Here is a 20,387-nt window from a genome sequence, read left to right on the forward strand (position 1 = left end):
ATGAGCCCCGAGCCAGTCCCGCCGCCGCCCCCCTGTCGTGGCTGCGACTGCGGGGAGCCGCTCGCCCAGCGGGTGGAGAAGGGCGACGAGGCCTTCCGCGCGGGCGAGTACGAGACGGCTGCCGAGCTCTTCCGCTCCGCGCTGGCCGGCTTCGCGCGGCCCGACCGCGGCCTATGCCTGCGGCTGGGGGACGCGCTGGCTCGCGCCGGCCGCCTCCCCGAGGCCCTGGGCGCGTTTCGCGGCGCCGCGCGGCTCGGGGCGCTGCGGCCCGACGAGCTGGGGGAGCTGGCGAGCGGCCTGGCGTGCGTCCCGGGCCCGCGCGAGCGGCGGTCGCCGGTGGGGAAGCCGGGCCGCGCCCCCGGGGAGGCGCCGAGCGGGGGGCCGTCGGCCTCGGTGCCCGCGGCGCCTCGGGACCTGCTGGACTGCCCGCGCTGCCGGCGGCTGCTGCACAAGCCGGTGACGCTGCCGTGCGGGCTCACGGTGTGCAGGCGCTGCGCTGAGCCGGGGCCGGGCCGGTCGCCGGTGCGCCGCGTCAACGTGGTGCTGAGCGGCCTGCTGGAGAAGTGCTTCCCGGCCGAGTGCCGGGCGCGCAGGCTGGCGGGCCAGGTGCAGATCCTGCAACGCCAGCAGCAGCCCGAGACCGCTCTGCTCAGGTGCCACCAGGCCCTGGACCTCGGTAAGCGGGCGCGGGGGCTGGGCCACCTACACGCTCGCCTGTTGAGGGGCAGGGCCGGGACGGGAGAGCTGGGTTCGGCCGGCGGGGCTCTTGTGCTGTCTGGAGGCGGTGAGGCGAAGAGTAGGGGCCAGTTGCACCTGCGGGCTGTCTTTTCCAGGACCTCCGTGGCCTTCCTGAGCCGCCCTGTGAGGCCAGCACTGCTTTTCACCCTATCTCAGCCGTATAGGAGTGGGGGGAGGGCCAAGGGTTTTAATTCGTCTTGCAGGGAAATGCAAATAGCGAACACCCTCGTGTGTTACAAGAAGGTAACACTCCCGGGCTATCACAAGAAGATAGCCTTGTGGTTGGGGGATTTGCTGGTGCATCCAGGAAGGATGCTCTTACACTCCACTGTTTGGCCCTGACCTCCCTTCTCTCTCAAAGGCCGTTAGATGTCGTAATGGTGTGATTAGCTTTTTAGATGGTTACATACTAACTAGTAGTCTGGTTTATTTTATTTTATCTTTTAAACTAGAGTCTGTGACCAGCACCAGCCGCTTCCCGCCCAGCCACCACCTGTTAAGAATATATAATTTAAAGGAAGCCCAAACTTCCGTCCTGGTCATTGCGTTTGACTCTGAATGAGTATGCTCTATTGACAGTTGTTTGGGGTGGAGAATGTGTGGATGGAGGGTGATTTGTTTTCTGAATTCGCTGGTTTTGAAACAGGGTCGTGTGTGCATGACTTAAATCTGTAGTCAAGAAGACTTGGTTTAATGTTTTGTTACTAAGCGTCTTATTGTGTGCTCTAGTCATTATGCATTTTATTGTAAACTAGGGTTAAGGTTTTCTCTTTTAGAAGGCACACCTGTATCCAAATTGGGAGATTCTCTGCTGGAATCGGTCAGTTAAATTGCTTTATGTAGCAAATAATTGGTACCATATTTGAAACCAACATATCCGTACTTTAACAGGCTGTGTATCTTTTAGTTTTCAATTATTTATGTATCAGTATATATGGTGTAGAGCCACACTCTTCAGTAGAAATACTGTGTAAGCCGCATATGGTACTTTACGTTTTCTGTTAACCCATTTAAAAAAGGTGAAAAGTAGCAGGTGAAATTCATTTTAAAAATATTTTTAACCCTATACCTTCAAAATGTTATTTCAAAATATCTTTAATGTAAAAAAATCCAGCTTTTACTTTCTCAGTAAATCTTCGAAATTCATTGTGTATTTTACATTTGCTACCCACCCCGATTTGGATACTAAATTTTCATCAGAAGTACTTCCTCTATGTTTAGATTTCTTAAAATTTAGAGTTGAAAAAGTGGATTCTCATGTTGGTGTCGTTCCAAATTAACTTAAAAGCTATCCTCTAACTGAAGAGTATCCGTTTTTAAAAATTCTACTAGTTAAAATAAAAAATAACTCAGTTCCTTTGTTGCCCTAGACCTCTCTCTTGTTTTCACTAGCCACATGTGTCCAACAGCTACTGTTGTAGACAGCACAAGTACAGAACCTTAAAAAATAATTGCTGGAAATGTAACAGATCACAATACCAACTCTTGGAGAAGATTTAGAAAATGAGGACTGTTGTATGCGGCTGATGGGTCTGCATAGTTATACCCCTGGTATGTTGTTTGGCAGTATCTGAAAATGTTAATTATGACCTTTGGCCAAGCAGCTTCAATGAGGTACAAGCATATGTGCACTGAAAAAATGTATACAGGGGTGTACAAGAGCGTGTATACATCATTAGAGATAGCCCTAAAGTGGAACTCAAATGTCCAAAAGGAACAGAATGAATAAGTAAATATATTGTGACGTCTTTGTGGAATACTACATAGAAAGAAAATAAGCCAACTTCAGTTACATACTACAGTGTGGATGAATCACATAATGTTAATTGAAAGCCAGACTCAGAAGCCTTTTTAATACATGATTATATTTATCTGTAAGTCCAAACAGGCAAAATTACTATGGCATGTTAGAAGCAAGTAAGGGCAGTGATTACCTTGGGGAAGAAAAAGGGGAATGTTATTGTGAGTAAGTATGGGAGGGACCTGAGTGGTAGTGGTAATGTTCTGTTCCTTGACCTAGACGGTGGATGCACAGGTGTGTTCACTTTGTGACAGTTCATTGTGTTTTCCATTTATATATTAGACCTCAATTTAAAAGTTTTAAAAACATGGATTATTGCAGTCAATTCATCATGAGACCTTTATTCAGTATCCATTTTCCACTCAAAGATTGGAAAAGAAAGCCAAGTTTCCCTAGTTTAAAAATTTATAGACAAAAGTTAACTTAGTAATGAATTAGCTCCCAAGAGAGGTTTTGTTATAGTAAAAAGGTTACAAATATTTGGATTTGGAAATGCCTGTGTTTAGACCCAGGCTGACCCTTAGTTATTTTGTGACCGTAGCCAAGGGTGGTAATCATTAATGCTGTTCCCCGAATGTTTGTATCTTTATAGCCTCTCCAAACAAGTACGATTGCATTCCTCGCCTGCTTGTGGTTGGGTAGAGCCATGTGACTAATTTTGGCCAATAAGTTGCGAGCGGAATTCAAAATAACTGTATGTTAAAACAGAAATAAACATGTGAAAAGAGAACTCAATAGATAACCGTCTATTAAAAAGAACCAAATGGGTATTCTAGACCTGGAAAATACGGTATCTGAAGTTGAGAATTAGACAGATTCGAAAACAGGCTGGACACATCCGAAATCAGGATAGGAACACTCAGGAACAAGCCAATAGACAATATCCAAGCTGAATCACAGAGGAAAAAAACAGAGCATAAGAGAAATGGGGGACACAGAGAAAAGTTCTAAAATCTGTGGAATATGAGCCCCCGAAGAGGAGACAGGGAGAAGGGGCAAGTGAAATATTTGAAGGAAAAATGGCTGAGAATTTTCTAGATCTGATGGGAAACTTTAAGTCACTGAACCAAGAGGCTCAGTAAGCCCAACAGGATAAACACAAGCATTCACTTCACACAACAAACAAAACGTATCTAAGTATCTTACAGCCCAGTTACTGAAAATCAAACATAAAGAGACATTTAAAAGCACTTAGAGAAGGCAGGATATATTTCCTTGAAAGGAGCCAGAATAAGACTGATAGCTGACTTTTCAACAAAATTATTAAAACTAGAAGATAATGGAGTAACATCTTGAAAGTGATGAAAGAGGGGGAAAAAAACCTACCTGGCATTCTTTACCCCGATGAAAAATATCTGTCAGAAATGAAGGCAAAATTAAGATGCTCAAATGCAGGTAAATAATAGGAAGGACTTTTATTGCCATCACAGTTGCGTGAAGTACTGAGCGGAATTCTTCAGGTTAAAGGAAAATGGTGCAGACGGTAGCATGGAACTAAAGGAAGGAATGAAGATCACTAGACAGAGTAAATACATGAAAAAATATAAGAGAATATTGATTATTTCAAACTCTTTCCCTCTCCTCGGGACTTCCTGTTCTCTGACACATAACAGTATTGAAATTAGGCCAATTAAGAACCCTAAAATGGCCTCTAAGTGTTCAAGTGAAAGGAAGAGTCATGCATCTCACTTTAAATCAGAAGCTAGAAATATTTAAGCTTAATGAGGAAAGCATGTTGAAAGCTGAGACAGGGCAAAAGCTTGGCCTCTTGTGCCAAACACCTAGCCAAGCTGTGAATGCAAAGGAAGAGTTCTTGAAGGATATTAAAAGAGCTACTACAGTGAACACATGAATGATAAAGTGAAACAGCCTTATTGCTGATATGCAGAGTGTTATAGGGGTCTGGATAGAGCACACCAGCCTCAACATTGCCTAAAGCCAAAGCCTAATCGAGAGCAAGGCCCTAACTCTCTTTAATTCTATGAAGATTGAGAGGTAAGGAAGCTGCAGAAGAAAACTCTGAAGCTAGCAGAGTTTGGTTCATGAGGTTTAAGGAAAGAAGCTGTCTCCATAACATAAAAGTGCAAGGTGAAGTGTTGATGTAGAAGCTGCAGCAAGTTATCCAGAAGGTCTAGCCAAGATCATTAATGAAGATGCTACACCAAACAACAGATTTTCAATGTAGACGAAGTACCCTTCTATTAGAAGGAGGTGCCATTTAGGACTTTCATAGCTAGAGAGGAGAAGTCAATGCCTGTCTTCAAAGCTTTAAAGGACTGGCTGCCTCTCTTGTTAAGGGCTAATGCAGCTGGGGATTTTAAGTTGAATCCAGTGCTCCTTTACCATTCTGAAAATCCTAGGGCCCTTAAGAATTATGCTACATTTACTCTGCCTGTGATCTATAAGTGAAGCAACAAACTCTGGACGACAACACATCGGTTTACAACATGGTTTACTGAATATCTTAAGCCCACTGTGGGTACCTGCTGCTCAGAAAAAAGATTCCTTTCAAACTATTACTGCTCATTGACAATGCACCTGGTCACCCAAGAGCTCTGATGGAGATGTACAAAGAGATTAATGTTGTTTTCATGCCAGCTAACACAATACCCATTTTGCAGCCCAAGGATCAAGGAGTAATTTCAACTTTCAAGTCTTACTATTGAAGAAATACATTTCGTAAGGCTATAGCTGCCAGATAAAGTGACTCCTCAGGTGGATCTGGGCAAAGGAAATTGAAAATCTTCTGGAAAGGACGCACGATTCTAGGTGCTGTTAAGAACATTCGTGATTCATGAGAAGAGGTACAAATGTCAACATTCACAGGAGTTTGGAAGAAGTTGACTCCAACCCTCATGGATGACTTTGAGGGGTTCAAGACTTCATGGAGGAAGTCACTGCAGATGTGGTGGAGACAGCAAGAGAACTAGAATTAGAAGTGGAACCAGAAGATGTGACTGAATTCCTGCCATCTCAGGATAAAACTAGTAGGTGAGTTGCTTCTTAAGGATGAGCAAAGAAGGTGATTTCTTGGGCTTCCCTGGTGGCGCAGTGGTTGAGAGTCCGCCTGCCGATGCAGGGGACACGGGTTCGTGCCCCGGTCTGGGAAGATCCCACATGCTGTGGAGCGGCTGGGCCCGTGAGCCATGGCCGCTGAGCCTGCGCGTCCAGAGCCTGTGCTCCGCAACGGGAGAGGCCACAACAGTGAGAGAGGCCCACGTACTGCAAAAAAAAAAAAAAAAAAAAAAGTGATTTCTTGATATGGAATCTACTGGTGAAGATGTTGTGAAGATTGTTGAAACGATAACAGAGGACTTAGACTATTATGTAAACTTAGTTTATGAAGCAGCAGCAGGGTTTGAAAAGATTGATGCCAGTTTTGAAAGACATTCTGCCGTGGGTAAAATGCTGTGAAACAGCAGTGCATGCTGTGAGAAATTGCTTATGAAAGGAGGAGTCAGTCACTGTGGCATATGCTTCATTGTTTCATTTTAAGAAATTGCCACAGACACCTCAACTTCCAGCAGCCACCACCCTCATCAGCCAGCAGCCATCGGCTTCAAGGCAAGACCCTCCACCAGCAAAAAGATGATGGCTTGCTTGAGGCTCAGTTGATGGTTAGCATGTTTTTTAACAGTAAAGTTTTTTGTTTTTTGTTTTTTTTTTTGCGGGACGCGGGCCTCTCACTGCTGTGGCCTCTCCCGTTGCGGAGCACAGGCTCCGGATGCGCAGGCTCAGCGGCCACGGCTCACGGGCCCAGTTGCTCCGCGGCACGTGGGATCTTCCCAGACCGGGGCACGAACCCGCGTCCCCTGCATCGGCAGGCGGACTCTCAACCACTGCGCCACCAGGGAAGCCCAACGGTAAAGTATTTTTAAATTAAGGTATACACATTGTTTTTTTTAGATATACTGCTGTTGCACACTTGATAGACTATAATATAGTGTAAACAAAACTTTTATGTGCTCTGGAAACCAAAAAAATGTGTGACTTGCTTTATTGTGATGGTCTGGAACTGAACCCACAATCTCGCTCATGTATGCCTGTATGTAAAACTATGGGATGTCATTGCAACAATGCTTAGAGGGAAATTTATTGCTTTAAATGTCTCTACTACAAAAGGAAAGTTGAAAATCAGTGATCTCCAGGCTTCTATTTCAAGATACTAGAGGAAGAAAAGCAAATCGAATCCCAAGGAAGTAGAAAGGAGGAAAGAAAGGTGAGCGCAAACGTCAGTTGTAAGAAAGGAAAAATACTGTCCGATATTTCTTATGAGCATTGGTACAAAAATCCTAAACAAATTATTAGCAAATTGAATCTAGTAATAAACTTAAGGAACAATACATCATGATCAAGTAGAATGTTACTTTGTTCATTGTAAATCAACCACGTGTACAGAATAAAGGAGAAAAATCGTATGTCTGTTAAAATCTCTCAGGAAACTAGGAATAAAAGGGAACATTCTTAATATGTTAAAGAATATCTATAGAACCCATCCTAATTAAATATTGAATGTTTCCCCATTCACTAGGTGACAGAGTTGTTCACTGTCATCACTGCCACTCAACATTGTACTAAAGATTCTAGTGAGTGTAATGAGGAGAAAATAAAAGAGCATCAAAACTGGAAAAATAAAACAGTTATTATTTGTAGATCATGTGTGGGCATACCTAGAGACTCCAGAATAATATTTGGACTATTATAAATTATAAGTGAATTATCAAGAGTGTTGAATATTGGGTCAATATAGAAAGACCAATGATAATTATAAATACTTAGTAAAGAACAAATAGAAAACAATTTGAAAACAACCCACTGAACAAAAAATTTCTTGGAATGAATCCTGAAATATCTGAAGGATGTTCACTACCACTACACTGAAAGTACAAAACATTTCTGGGGGAAATTAAAGTGGACTTAAATAAATGGAAAGATTTTATTTTCATGACTTGCAAGTCTGGGTATCAATAAGATATCTGTACTCTACAGATTGAACTGTAGACTCAATGCAATTTCAAAGTCTCAGCCAGTGGTTTTGGTGGAAATTGATGAATGACCAAGGCAGTATTGAAGAAAAATAACAGAGCTGGAGAGTTTATAAAGTATCAAGACGTACCATGATGTTGCAGTGGTTAAGAGTTGTATTGGCCCAAGGATAGACACACAGAAACTGACACTTGATTTACTACAAAGATGCCAGTGGAATTCACTGGGGAAAGAAGTATTTTAAATAGTCTGAGTCAGTTGCTTATTCATATGGAAAAAAATGAACCTGGACACTTACCTCATACATTGAAATTACAATTAGATTTCTAAAAGAAATCATAGGAGAATATGAACTTGGGACAGGCAATTTTTTCTTGAATAAGACACTAAAAGGATGGTAAAAGAAAAAATAAATTTGATTTGATTAAAATGAGGCACTTTTTGTTCCTTAGAGACCCCCTGAAAGAGTGAAAAGGTGGTGTGTATATGTAATATGTGTCTTACTGAGAATGCAAGTCCAGAATATTGATAGAACGCCTATGGTTCAAAAACGAAGTCTGTCCAAAAAATAGGCAAAGACTTCCACAGATGCTTTACAAAAGTAGGTCTCAAAAGGGCAATAAACATATGAAAGGGTGCCCAACATAATTGGTGCTCAAATGCAAATTGAAACTAACATAAGATCTTACTACATACCCGCCAGAATGGTTAAAATGAAAGTTTAACTATTTACATGGTTAAACATTTACATAGTTTGGGCAAGTATTTGAAGGAATTGGAACTCTTATGTTGCTGGTGGAAATGTCACTTGGTAGAAGTTACATGTTTGGGAGTACCTACTAAAGCTAAGCATATATACAACCTCTGACACAGTGTTTCCACTTCTGAGTATATACCGAATGGAAATGAATGTCATGTCCACCAGGGGACACATGCAAGAATGTGTCAGCTTTACTTGTATGTGCCAGAAACATTTGAGAAACAGCCCTGCAGTAGAGTAAGTAAATCACTTCAGAGTATTTTGTGTAAAATGCACAAAATAATATTACACAAAAGTTTATTTTTTAAAAATAATAATATGGATGATAATAATAATCAATAATCAATATCAATATATATTCAATATATCAATAATATATTGATAATAATAATAATCAATAATATATATCAATATATATTCAATATATCAATATATCAATCAATAATCAATAATCAATAATCAATAATATGGATGAATCTCACAGAATGATACTGAGTGAAAGATACAAGGGTCCATTCCATTTATGTATAAGAAGTTCAAAAATTGGCTAAAGTAATCTGTAGTGATAGACGTCAGACTGGTGGTGACCCTTTGGAGAGGTGTCCTAACTGGGAAAGTGCCCAAGGGAACCTTCGTAGATCCTGGAAATGACCGTGGTGGTGATTACATGGGTGTAACATATGTAAAGTTCAAGATGTACACTCAAGATTTATGGACTTGACTTTGTAAGTCCTACATTAGTTGGAACAAATAACCTATAAGGAGATTGCTGTTCATTCCTTCTATTCATTGGGAACACTACCCAGTTGTCATTGCTTTGTGTCACTTCATTCAACTCTTTTAAAGTAGCACTTGTATAGGTCTCTACTTCTCTCCACTGCCCACTCACTGGACAGACTGTCCGGCAGTAACCCCAGCTCCCAGCACCACAGTGGCCCTGGGTGGCAATTGGAGGAGAACAGCCTTTGATCAGCCCTAAACACAAACTACAATCCCTCTTCTCTTCTCACAAAGCCTGTTCTCAGGCTGTGCTCTTCTGAATCTTTTGCCTGTACAGGGGTTAATTGGTAAACTCTCTGAAATTTTGTGTTAGTTTTTTTGGAGGAAACATTTTTCTTCCATTTACCTTCTCTACACAAAACATTTAAAATTGTTTTTCTTCTTCCATTCTTTTTTGAGCGATTCCTCAATAAATTCTGAGTATTATTAAGCTTAAGGCTTGATGCTTAGAAAATGTGTTGAGATCTATTTTAAATGTTTTAATAGGTTAAATTATGAAGTGCTGGCTTCATAAATGGGTTGTCAAATGCTAGAAGCCAGCAAAGAAAATAGTTTGATTCATTCAACGTCTAGATGGGAAGTGAATTTTATTGCCCTCGGACTTCAGTAAAAGCAGCCTTTAGAATCTGAGGAGTGGAGGCTTAAACGCATTAGAAAAAGATTAAAAATAAATGTAAATGAAATGTGTTTTTCACTCAGGAAACTCAACATCAATTGAGCTAACACAAAGTATAAGCAACAGAATCGCGGAAAAACAGAAAAATTAGTGAAATAGGAAAAATTGAGCCGGTTAACAAGTGAGAAGCTGGTTTATTATAAACCTGGTAAAACAGACACGTTTGGCAAGTGTGATGAAGACAAATGCAAAGCACAAGTAGCATCAGGAATGAAGGAAGGTATAACTGCAGATATAAATACAACAGATCTTAAAATCAATACGAAAAGAACAATTTTAAGGGAACTATAAATTACCAGAATTGATCCAGGAAGAAGTAAAATACTGATATGGACCAAAAACCATTAAAGAAATTGAACTCAGGGATTTTCTTCTGAACAGAGGCACTACTGTCAAGCAAGATCTAACAAACTTTCAAGGAAGATTAACTCCTATCTTATTTTATCGATAGCTCATAAAAAATTTTGGAAAGATTTCCATCTCATTTTGTAGGGTTAGAATAATCTTGTTACTGTTATCAGGTAAAGCTTGCACGGGAAAAAAATTTATAGACTGGTCTGACATGTACATAGATGCGCAAACCTTAATTAAACTTCTTAGTAATATTTTGAATCCAGCAGTGTAATAAGAGTTAAGGTCAGGAAGGAAGGCTTATCCAAGGAATGTAAGGATAATTCAACGTTAGACAAATCTTTCAACGTGGTTCACTGTAATAACAGGGAGGAGATATACTGCATGTAATAGATGCTGAAAGAGCGTTCTATGAACTTTAATACTCGCTTGTTTTAATGCCTTCGTAGGTATGTTTCCCAAGCTCACACTGTACTTCCAGCAGCGGTTTTGTTTTGTTTTGTTTTGTTTGTTTTAGATTTCCAAAAGTCTCCAAAGAAGATTTCTGTATTTCAGAATGCATTCAACCATGCAATTGAGGGGCTTTCATCTAATATTCAGTTGAAAATGATTAATCTGCGATTATATTTAGTGTATATTGACATACTAAAGGGGCAAATATCATGAGAAGAATCTCATAGAGGGTTTCCCTGGTGGCGCAGTGGTTGAGAGTCCGCCTGCCACTGCAGGGGACACGGGTTCGTGCCCCGGTCCGGGAAGATCCCACATGCCGCGGAGCGGCTGGGCCCGTGAGCCACGCCGCTGAGCCTGCGCGTCCAGAGCCTGTGCTCCGCAACGGGAGAGGCCACAACAGTGAGAGGCCCGCATACTGAAAAAAAAAAAAAAAAAGAATCTAATAGAATTCTATAAACACTTTCCAGGCAGTGAAATGCTCAATTTAAAATTATATGCGTGTGGATTCACATCAGTATTCCATAGTACCTGTGTGCCTTCTCAAAGGTGAATATGTAAAATCTCATTACGGATCAATAGGTGAACATTTTCAATCAATTTTGATGACAGGGAACACTAACTTTGAACCTGAATTGAGGAAAATGTTGTCTTCTCTAAGAGAATTCCATTTTTCTAATTAGTAGACCTATACTACAAAAAAAGAACTAAATTACTATATTTTGCAGTTTGTCAATAAAAAAGGTGTAAATATTTGTTTTCTCTCTTGTTGTACAAATACCTGCATAATACCCTCAAGTTGACCTCTTTCCCTGCAAAGCCTAAAATATTTAATGTCTGGCGTTTTACAGAAAAAGTTGTTAATCTCTGCTCCAGCCTGTCAGTGTCTTTTTAAAAAATTCAGCTTTTCTTGTTTGGCTCCTCCATTCCTGCTGCTACTTTTCCCTTTTCCCACTTTTTTCCTTGTCATACCTTCTCTATATTACACATTTGTAGCAGTAACATAATTAATACCTGCTCCCCATGCCTTGCCTGCACCTTTGACCAGTTAACTCTGTAAACAGAGAGGAGATGTGGTAGGCTTTGGAAAGTACCAAGTGGTTACTTTGAGAAAAAGGTCAAGATCAAGGATTTGGAGCAGGTCAAAAATGCGTCTTAAGTGGAGAGATGAGAACACATTTTAGGCGCCCAGAATTTTATTGATGAACTAAAATGCACACTTCAGCCCTATTTCAAAGACTACAGTGAGTATGGGTAGAGTGAACTCTGTCCAGCGGCCTAGAAACATGGCCATGATAGTTCTGCTTTCTTGAGCTCCGGCTTTGTCACGTTTCCATGGTACCCTGCCTAATCAACAACTTCATACACTGTCATCACTTCACAGTGAGAGCACTGTTAGCTTCTCTGTAAGCTGTTCTTAGGTCCTTAGTAGCATATGAGCACTGTAATTCTCAAGATCTCTTCGGTTTGAAGAATCTAGGGAAAAGGAAGACTTGTTTTCCCTTCTTTTCCCACTTACCTGAACATATCATGGGTACGAATCTGCACCCGCTCAGTTGCATAGAAAAACAAATTATGGTTTACTTTTCTGTTTTTAAGCGTGAATTTCCTTGTGTACTTTCAAGAAAATTATTCTAAATCTTTCCTTTTTAAACACCTAGTTAGAACATTAAGATGATTCAGCATCTACTCAATAGAGATGATGTTGCAGCTAGTGTGTGTGTAGCAGTCTGTATTTCCTGGTGCATTTTGAAACCTTACTCATTCTCTTTCTGATTTCCTGAGAAAAGCTATGTAAAATATACTTATCAAACTACGAAACTCTACACATGATTAGAGGAGGTGTTATTTATTTTACCTATATGTTTGTTTTCTAATTTAATATTTTTAATGACTTAAAGATCATTTTTTAAAAATGCGGTCAGTTTTATTTATTTCCATTCCTCATGCCTTTCAGCTCCTGGTGATAATTCGTTATTGCTGCTGCGAGCAGAGCTGTATTTATCCATGAAGAACTATGAACAGGCTCTGCAGGACGCCAGCGCAGTTTGTCAGAATGAACCTCTCCTGCCTAAGGTATTTGTTTGTATAGGTTGGCTTTGGAGATAATAAATGTAAATTTATGGGATTTTTAAAAATTCTATTGAAGTATAGTTGATTTACAGTGTTGTGGTAATTTCTGCCATCCAGCAAAGTGATTCAGTTACACGTATATATATTCTTTTTCATATTCTTTTCCATTATGGTTTGTCACAGGATATTGAACATAGTTACCTGTGTATGGGATTTTCTGAAGAATAAAGTAAGATCATTGTGATTAGTACCTACGGACAGAGTACATTTCCCTCAAATTGTAGATAGTCTAAATGTAGCAATCCACTTCATAATAAACCAATTCAGTTTAAAAGACCAAGTTTCCAGCTGGATCTGGATAGGAAACACTAATTTAGATTACTATTAGTAGATGATTAGCTGAATAATATGCCTTAGGCACTGAACAAATATATAAACAAACTAATAGAATTTTATGAATTGGTGAATAAAGAAGAAATGTTTAAAATTACAGTTTAAGTAGGAAGATACTATATTATTATTATAATCATAATAATAGTGATTAGCAGTTGGGCCCTAATATGCATGGTGCATATAAATGGTGTTAGTAAAAGGGTGAATGTTTTGTATGTATTTATTTTGTAATAATTTTAATCTCTGTGTCTTGGTTGGAAAGGTCTGATATTACTTCCTCTAGTGACACGAAATAAGATTTGCTAACCTAATAACAGTAGCTTAAGTTGTCCTTGAGGTCTTTAAGGAGTCAAAGAATAAAAGTTGTAACTTTTTTCATGAATTTTTGAATTTTAAACCCCTTAAGAGATTTTAACGTTTTAAAGAACTTGTGATGAGATTAATACCTATAGCATTCTCTATTATCTAATAAAAATACTTTTTTCTCCTGCTGTATTGCTTTATAATCATCTTTGTTTTAGAAACACTGAAGAAACATTAACCCAGGTTAATAGACAGGATGGATGTAGCTTGCTCTTCCTTTCTTCCTTCCATCCATCCATTCATCCAACCAGTCATCCTTTAAAACAAAATGTTTTCATATTAGATTGAGTATTAAGATGGGTGTGGGGATGAGTCCAAGAATGGGAAGCCAACGTTTGTTGGACCAAGCCCGGAAATTCATTTTGCTGCTTTTTGCTTCACTAAATACATTCCCTACTCATATTTCTGATACTTTTTCTCTGATCCCTTGATCTTTTATTCTTCTGAGGTAATTTCTATTAGTAGTGATTGAGCCTTAAGGACTGTGAATTACAAGTCTAGTATTTCTGATTGACAGTAGACCTATGTTGCCCTTTGAAGCTAGATTCTTCTCCACGGTACTGATCTTTGTGCTAACAACCTGGCAGTGTGTCTCTGACAAAAGACAGACTTAATTACTACAAAGTTACATGTCAGGGAGGCAGCAAATGGATCTCTAGCCTTTGGGATTTTGGTTTTATTTTCAGGGTTTATTGTAAATCTGTGAATCTCAGTTGTTGATATATGTCTAGTGAAGAGCAGCTCCAGCAGAAGTGCAGCCTTGATAATCACTTTAAGATAGTAAAGGACAGAAGTTCATTTCCAGGTTACCATTACAGCTAGAGGAAGTGCCATTGGAAGGTGCGTTCAGAGGACTGGAGGGAGGATAAGTCGACCAACTGTGGTTAAGATGAGATGGAAGCTTCAGGTGGGGCTGGTGCAGCAGGTGTTTTACCCAAGCAAAGCCATCCTTTCAAGCAAGCAGCCATGGCTGATACTGAGTCCAAGCTTTTGGTGCAAATAGAGATGGGCCAGTACTAGCAAATCATTTATCCATATTCAGAAATATAACCCAGCAAATGATAAGTTGATGCAGCTGAATCCAGGAAAGTTAACTGCCTCCTAAAACAAAACCCGGTAATCCTCAGAAGAATACAACAAAATGCAGAGTTGATACGACATGTTATGTAAAATATCCAGTGTTAACCAAAAATACTAGACATGCAAAGAAAGAGGAATTGTTGACCTTTACTCGGGATAGAAGATAGTCAATAAAAATTGTCTTCCTGTGAGCCTAGAAGTTGCATTTAGCAGAGAAAGACTTCAAAGCAGCTATTATAAGTAAGTTTAGAGAATTAAATGAAATTATGTCCAAAGCACTGAAGGAAAGTGTGGTGTCTTGGAATTAATAGACAGTCCCAAGGGAGAAATTGAAACTATAAAAAATGGAAATACTAGAGCTGAAAAATACAAATGCTGAAATAAAAGATTGCTATATAAGCTCAATAGCACATTACACATGGCAAAATAATCTGTGAAACTGAGGATAGAAATTACACAATCCAAAGAACAGAAACAAAAAAGTTTAAAGAAAAATGAATCTTAGAAACATATGGTACAATATATGTGTAATTGGAATCCCAGAAGGAGAAGCTAGAAAATGGCAGAAAAATTTTTGAAGAAATAAGGGCTGAAAGCTTTCCAAATTTAATAGAAAATATTAATTTCAGATCTAAGAAGCTTAATGACCCCAAAGCAAAATAAATGCAAATAAATACACTCCCTGACACATCATAATGACTGCCACTCAGTAATCCAAAGACAAAAAGAAATTCTTGAATGCACCGAGAGAAAAATGACATGAAGTGAGAAAAACGACATACAGGAAAATAATAAGATTATTAATGACAGATCATCAGAAACTGTGGAAGCCAGTTAACATTGGAATAGCATATTCTAAGTGCCCAAAGAAGAAACCTTTCAACCAAAGGTCTATATCCAGTAAAAATATATCTTTAAAATGAAGCTGAAATAAAGACATTTTTAGGAAACATGTCTTTGTTGCCAGCAGATGTGTACTACAAGAAATGCTAAAGGAATTTTTCAAGTCTGAAGGAAAACAGTAAATTGTAACTCAAATATAAAGGAAGTGATGAAGTGCACTACAAATAGACCAAAGCAAGAACCAACTAACTACTGGTGTCTGCCTACAGGAATCAATTTTAAATGCAAAGATACAGACTTAAAAGTCTGTAGAAATATGCCCTCAGAGGGATTTCACCCCATGGGGAAAGAAGAACAGGAGGACCTCAGCAATCCTTGTCACCACCATGGACCTCTGCAGCCTTTGCTTCCAAGGACATTTACAGTCTTCACCAATCCTGAACCCAGATGATGGAGCTGCCCAGGGTCTTTCCCCAGGGTCTCCTTCCCAGTGCTGGAGCTCTCACTGTGGTGAGACCTTTCAGGAACCCAGGTTGCTGCTGTGCCCCACTCACGAGGATCAGGGTGCCACAGGGCCTCACCACCTGTGGGCATCAGAGCTGCCTCTGTGCTGTGCCCTTCCCCCTGGGGCCTAAGTGAGTTAGGGTCTATGCATCTGCTACTCTGCCATCACGGGACCATGAAGCTGCTGCTCTGTGCCCCGCCCCCTGGGTCCTCAGTTGGGACTTTGACTCTCTGTCACCAGACTGTGCAGCTGTTGCTCTGTGCTCCATCCCTTCCTCCTCAACTGGGACACCTCTGTGCCCTGTTATCCCTGGGCTTTGCTGCTGCTGCATCTTGCGCACCCTCTTGACCCCCTTAAATACAAATCACTGCAGGGGGACCCAGACCCTGGTTCCATGGGTGATGTACACACACTTGCACCTCAGATACTGACTCCATCATCGCAGCAAGTGAGCCTGTGTCCCAGGCCACAGGGGCCACGGTATTTCTGCCTGCCACTGAGCTTGTGACTCCTGCTCTGCTCTGAATGCAAGTGCCCCAGGCCTGGTACCACAGAGGGATCCCCTCAGCTGGAACATCCCCCCACACATCGAAGAGAAGAAGAGGAGGACCCCAGCAGCCCTAGCTGCCGCTGCCATTGCAGGTACCCATGGGATGCTGGCGGTCTCAGCTGCTGCGTGTCCCCATGGTCTTTGCCAGCGTTGAACTCAGCTGGCAGATCGGCATGGAGATGGTGCCAGTGCACCCCTACCCAGCTGGTACCCTCACAGCCAAGTTTAGGTGAAGGGGAGTTTAGATGATCCCCTGAAGCCAGGTCATGCAGATGGAAAATCAATAAGGAAATAATGGACTTGAACTTGAATAAGGAATCATGGACCCCTGGATCAAATGAGTTGAATAGACACATACAGAACATTCCAACAAACAGCAGCAAAATATATGTTTTCAAGGGCACACAACATTCTCCATGATAGATCATATGCTAGGTCATAAAGCAAGTCTTAATAATTTTAAGATGATTGGAATTTTATCCGGTATCTTTTCCAGACACAATGGTATGAAACTAGAAATACATAAATAGGAGGAAAGCTAGAAAAGTCACAAATACATAGGAATTAAACAACAGGCTTGTGAGCAACCACTGAGCCAAAGAAGAAATCGAAAGGAAAATAGAAAAATACCCAGAGACGAACCAAAGTGGAAGCACAGCATACCAAAATGTATGGGATGCAGCAAAAGCAGTTCTAACAAGGAAGTTGTAGCAATAAACTTTTACATTAAGAAAAAAGTAAGATCTAAAATAAACAATCTCAGGGACTTCCTTGGTGGCGCGGTGGTTAAGAATCCGCCTGCCAATGCAGGGGACACGGGTTCGAGCCCTTGTCCAGGAAGATCCCACATGCCACAGAGCAACTAAGCCCGTGCGCCAGGACTGCTGAGCCTGCGCTCTAGAACCTGAGAGCCACAACTACTGAGCCTGCGTGCCACAACTACTGAAATCCTCGTGCCTAGAGCCCATGCTCCTCAACAAGAGAAGCCACCGCAATGAAGAGTAGCCCCCGCTCACTCAACTAGAGAAAGCCTGCATGCAGCAATTAAGACCCAACACAGCCAAAAATAAATAAATATAAACAAATAAATAGATACTAATGCTTTAAAAAAATAAAAGAAAACAACAGCCTTAAATCTCAAGAACCTAAAGAACAAACTAAGTTAGCAGAAGGAAGTAAAAAAGAGCAGGAATAAATGAAATTGAGACGAGAAAGACAACATAAAAGATGAACAAAGCTAAGATTTGGTTTCTTGAAAAGTTAAAATTGACAAACCCTTAGCTAGACTAGGGAAGAAAGAGATGACTCAAATAAATAAAATTATGAGTAAAAGAGAAGACATTTGATACCACAAAAATACAAAGGTTCAGTGACTACTTTGAACATTTATAAACCAACAAATCAGATAATTTAGAAGAAATAGGTAAATTCCTAGAAACATACAGCCTACCAAGTCTTGAATCAAGAAGTAGTTAGAAAATCTGGACAGACCAATAACAATCAAGGGGATTGAACCAGTAATGGAAAATCTCCCAGAACAGAAAATCCCAGAACCAGGTGGCTTCACTGATGAAGTCTATCAATCTAAATTGATATCAATCTATTCTATCAATTTAAAGAAGAATTAATGCCAGTCCTCACCAAACTCTTCCAAAAATTGAGGGAGGATGGAGCACTTCCAACGTCGTTTTATGAGGTTAGCATTACCCCGATACTGAAGCTAGACAAGGCCACTGCAAGAGAAGAAAAGTGTAGGCCAGTTATCTCTAATGAATGTAGATGCACAAATTCTCGACAAGATACCAGCAAACCAAATAAAAGAGCACACTGAAGGATCACTACAGCGGGATCAAGTGGGATTTATCCTTAGGATGCAGGGATGGTTCAACATATGCAGATCAGTCAGTGTGATACCCCACATTAACAGAATGGAGGATAAAAATTATAGGGTCATCTTTTTTTTTTTTTTTTTTTTTCTGTGGTACGCGGGCTTCTCACTGTTGTGGCCTCTCCCGTTGCGGAGCACAGGCTCCGGATGCGCAGGCTCAGCGGCCATGGCTCACGGGCCCAGCCGCTCCGCGGCATGTGGGATCTTCCCGGACCGGGGCACGAACCCGTGTCCCCTGCATCGGCAGGCGGATTCTCAACCACTGCGCCACCAGGGAAACCCTGGTCATCTTAATAGATGCAGAAAAGGCATCTGACAAAATTCAGCCCCCTTTTATGATATAAACTCTCAACGAATTAAGTATAGAAGGAATGAACCTCAGCGTGATAAAGGCTATATATGACAAGCTCACAGCCAAAATCATGTTCAGTGGTGAAAAGTTAAAAGCCTTTTCTCAGTGGTCAGGAGCAACACAAGTATGCCCTCCTTTTTCTTAAATCAATTTATTTTTATTTTTGGCTGCATTGGGTCTTCGTTGCTGCATTGCATCCATAAAGCAAAAACAAAATGCTGTTGGAAAATATTGACCCATATTGCGTTTTGTTCATTTCTGTTGTGGGACTTTGTATATTACACTTTGTGTTAGTTATGTCTGTCCTGTCTGCTCCCACAAGACTGTAAGCTCCTTGAAGACAGGAACATGGTAGTGACCTGTGATTACTGGGTGAGTGAAGGGTGGTAGACAGTCAGTTCTCTCTCAGCATGTCCCTTGGAACTGCTTTGGGCTCACATTCCAGGTATGGACTCCTGTGTTCTGATTGTGTGTTGCACTTGTGGGACATTCAGGTTTGCCCAGTTTCGAAGGCAGTAGAGCTAGAGCCATCCTCGGTGGGCTTGTGTTTATTCTACTTAATGTGCAAATAAAACAGTTCCAGTGATTTTTTTTTTTTTAATTTCAGGGCTGTTTGTACATGAGTATATCATCACACTGTTTTTTCAAATGTATATCTTTGGATGAATCCAGGGACATCACGTGAAAGCTCTGGCTCTTTCCGGACTGGGAAGAAGTAAGGAAGTGTTGAAGGAGTTTCTCTACTGCCTGGCTTTGAATCCTGAATGTAACTCAGTGAAGAAAGAAGTGCAGAAGGTGTGATTTCCTTTCAGTGACTTTCCTCTTGAAGTCTTATCTTCAGCCTTTGTGTCCATGCTGAGTAGCTGCTACACGTAAAATGAACAAGAAATGTAGTTCTGAATTATTCATGACAGTGTGATTTAAAACACACAGTGATAATGATGAGTTCATGCATTTGATGATGTACAGTGTACACATACCTCAATTCTGCTGAAGTAGTGACACGTATTACTGAGGCAGGGTAGATGTGTGCAGCTGGGGAGGCGAAGTGATTTATCCTGGAGTTTGTAATTCAAGGACTGTAGTTTGTGCAGAAGCCCTGTAAGAGACATCATGATTTATGCAAAAGTTACCAATTCAGCTACATAGGTTGACTTGAAATTTTCAGCAAAGCTTCACCAACATGGAGCAGAAGCACCTGCTCTTTTATGCAAATCTTTAACCCAGTCTTATTGGAGGTCATCGAGTCACACTTGATGTGGGGACCTGCCCTATAAAAAGGCCTGTACAGTAGGTACACAGTCTTAGCATTTCCAATGACAAGGAGTCCTTGCTTTTACATCAACGTTTCCATATTTTAACACTGTTTGTTTTCAACTTGTACGGTACACTTACCCTGTAATTTCCACTCTACAGTTGAGTTTTAGTCTCTGGAGCAAGAGAGAAGTTTTTCCTCCTTAATTTAAACCCCCTTAGATGTTAGAGAAGAACTATCATCTTCGCCTTAACTAGTTCTTTGAACCTAACATCCTCTCCCCATAGAACAGGGTTGTCAGGTTTCCTCCTCTGGCTGCCTTGCTGTATACCCCGAACTTTAGCCCCTACATGCAGTGGCTGCAGGCGGTGAACGTGTATCTTCCCTGTGTTCACTGGGAGTTTATTTTTAGCCTCCCATCACACTGTTGGCTTCTGTTAGAACTGTAATTGGCCAGAAGAGCCAGATGTTTCTTTTGTAATGAGAACTTCCTGGCACTATTTTTTATCCTATTCTTGTGTAGTTGACTGGTCTTTGTTGGTC

The 20,387-nt window shown here is 40.8% G+C and overlaps 1 protein-coding gene across 1 annotated transcript in view; it reads left to right on the forward strand.

Annotated features, from left to right (window-relative positions):
• The window catches only part of LONRF2 (LON peptidase N-terminal domain and ring finger 2), a 35,031-nt gene continuing 14,644 nt past the window's right edge, over positions 1 to 20,387 (forward strand). The window contains exons 1-3 of the mRNA XM_060169353.1: positions 1 to 676; positions 12,500 to 12,618; positions 19,262 to 19,384. Of these exons, the coding sequence (XP_060025336.1) occupies positions 1 to 676; positions 12,500 to 12,618; positions 19,262 to 19,384 (918 nt within the window). The remainder of the gene's footprint in view (positions 677 to 12,499; positions 12,619 to 19,261; positions 19,385 to 20,387) is intronic.

Source organism: Lagenorhynchus albirostris, chromosome 13, assembly GCF_949774975.1.
Source record: "Lagenorhynchus albirostris chromosome 13, mLagAlb1.1, whole genome shotgun sequence".
Taxonomy (NCBI): Eukaryota; Metazoa; Chordata; class Mammalia; order Artiodactyla; family Delphinidae; genus Lagenorhynchus; species Lagenorhynchus albirostris.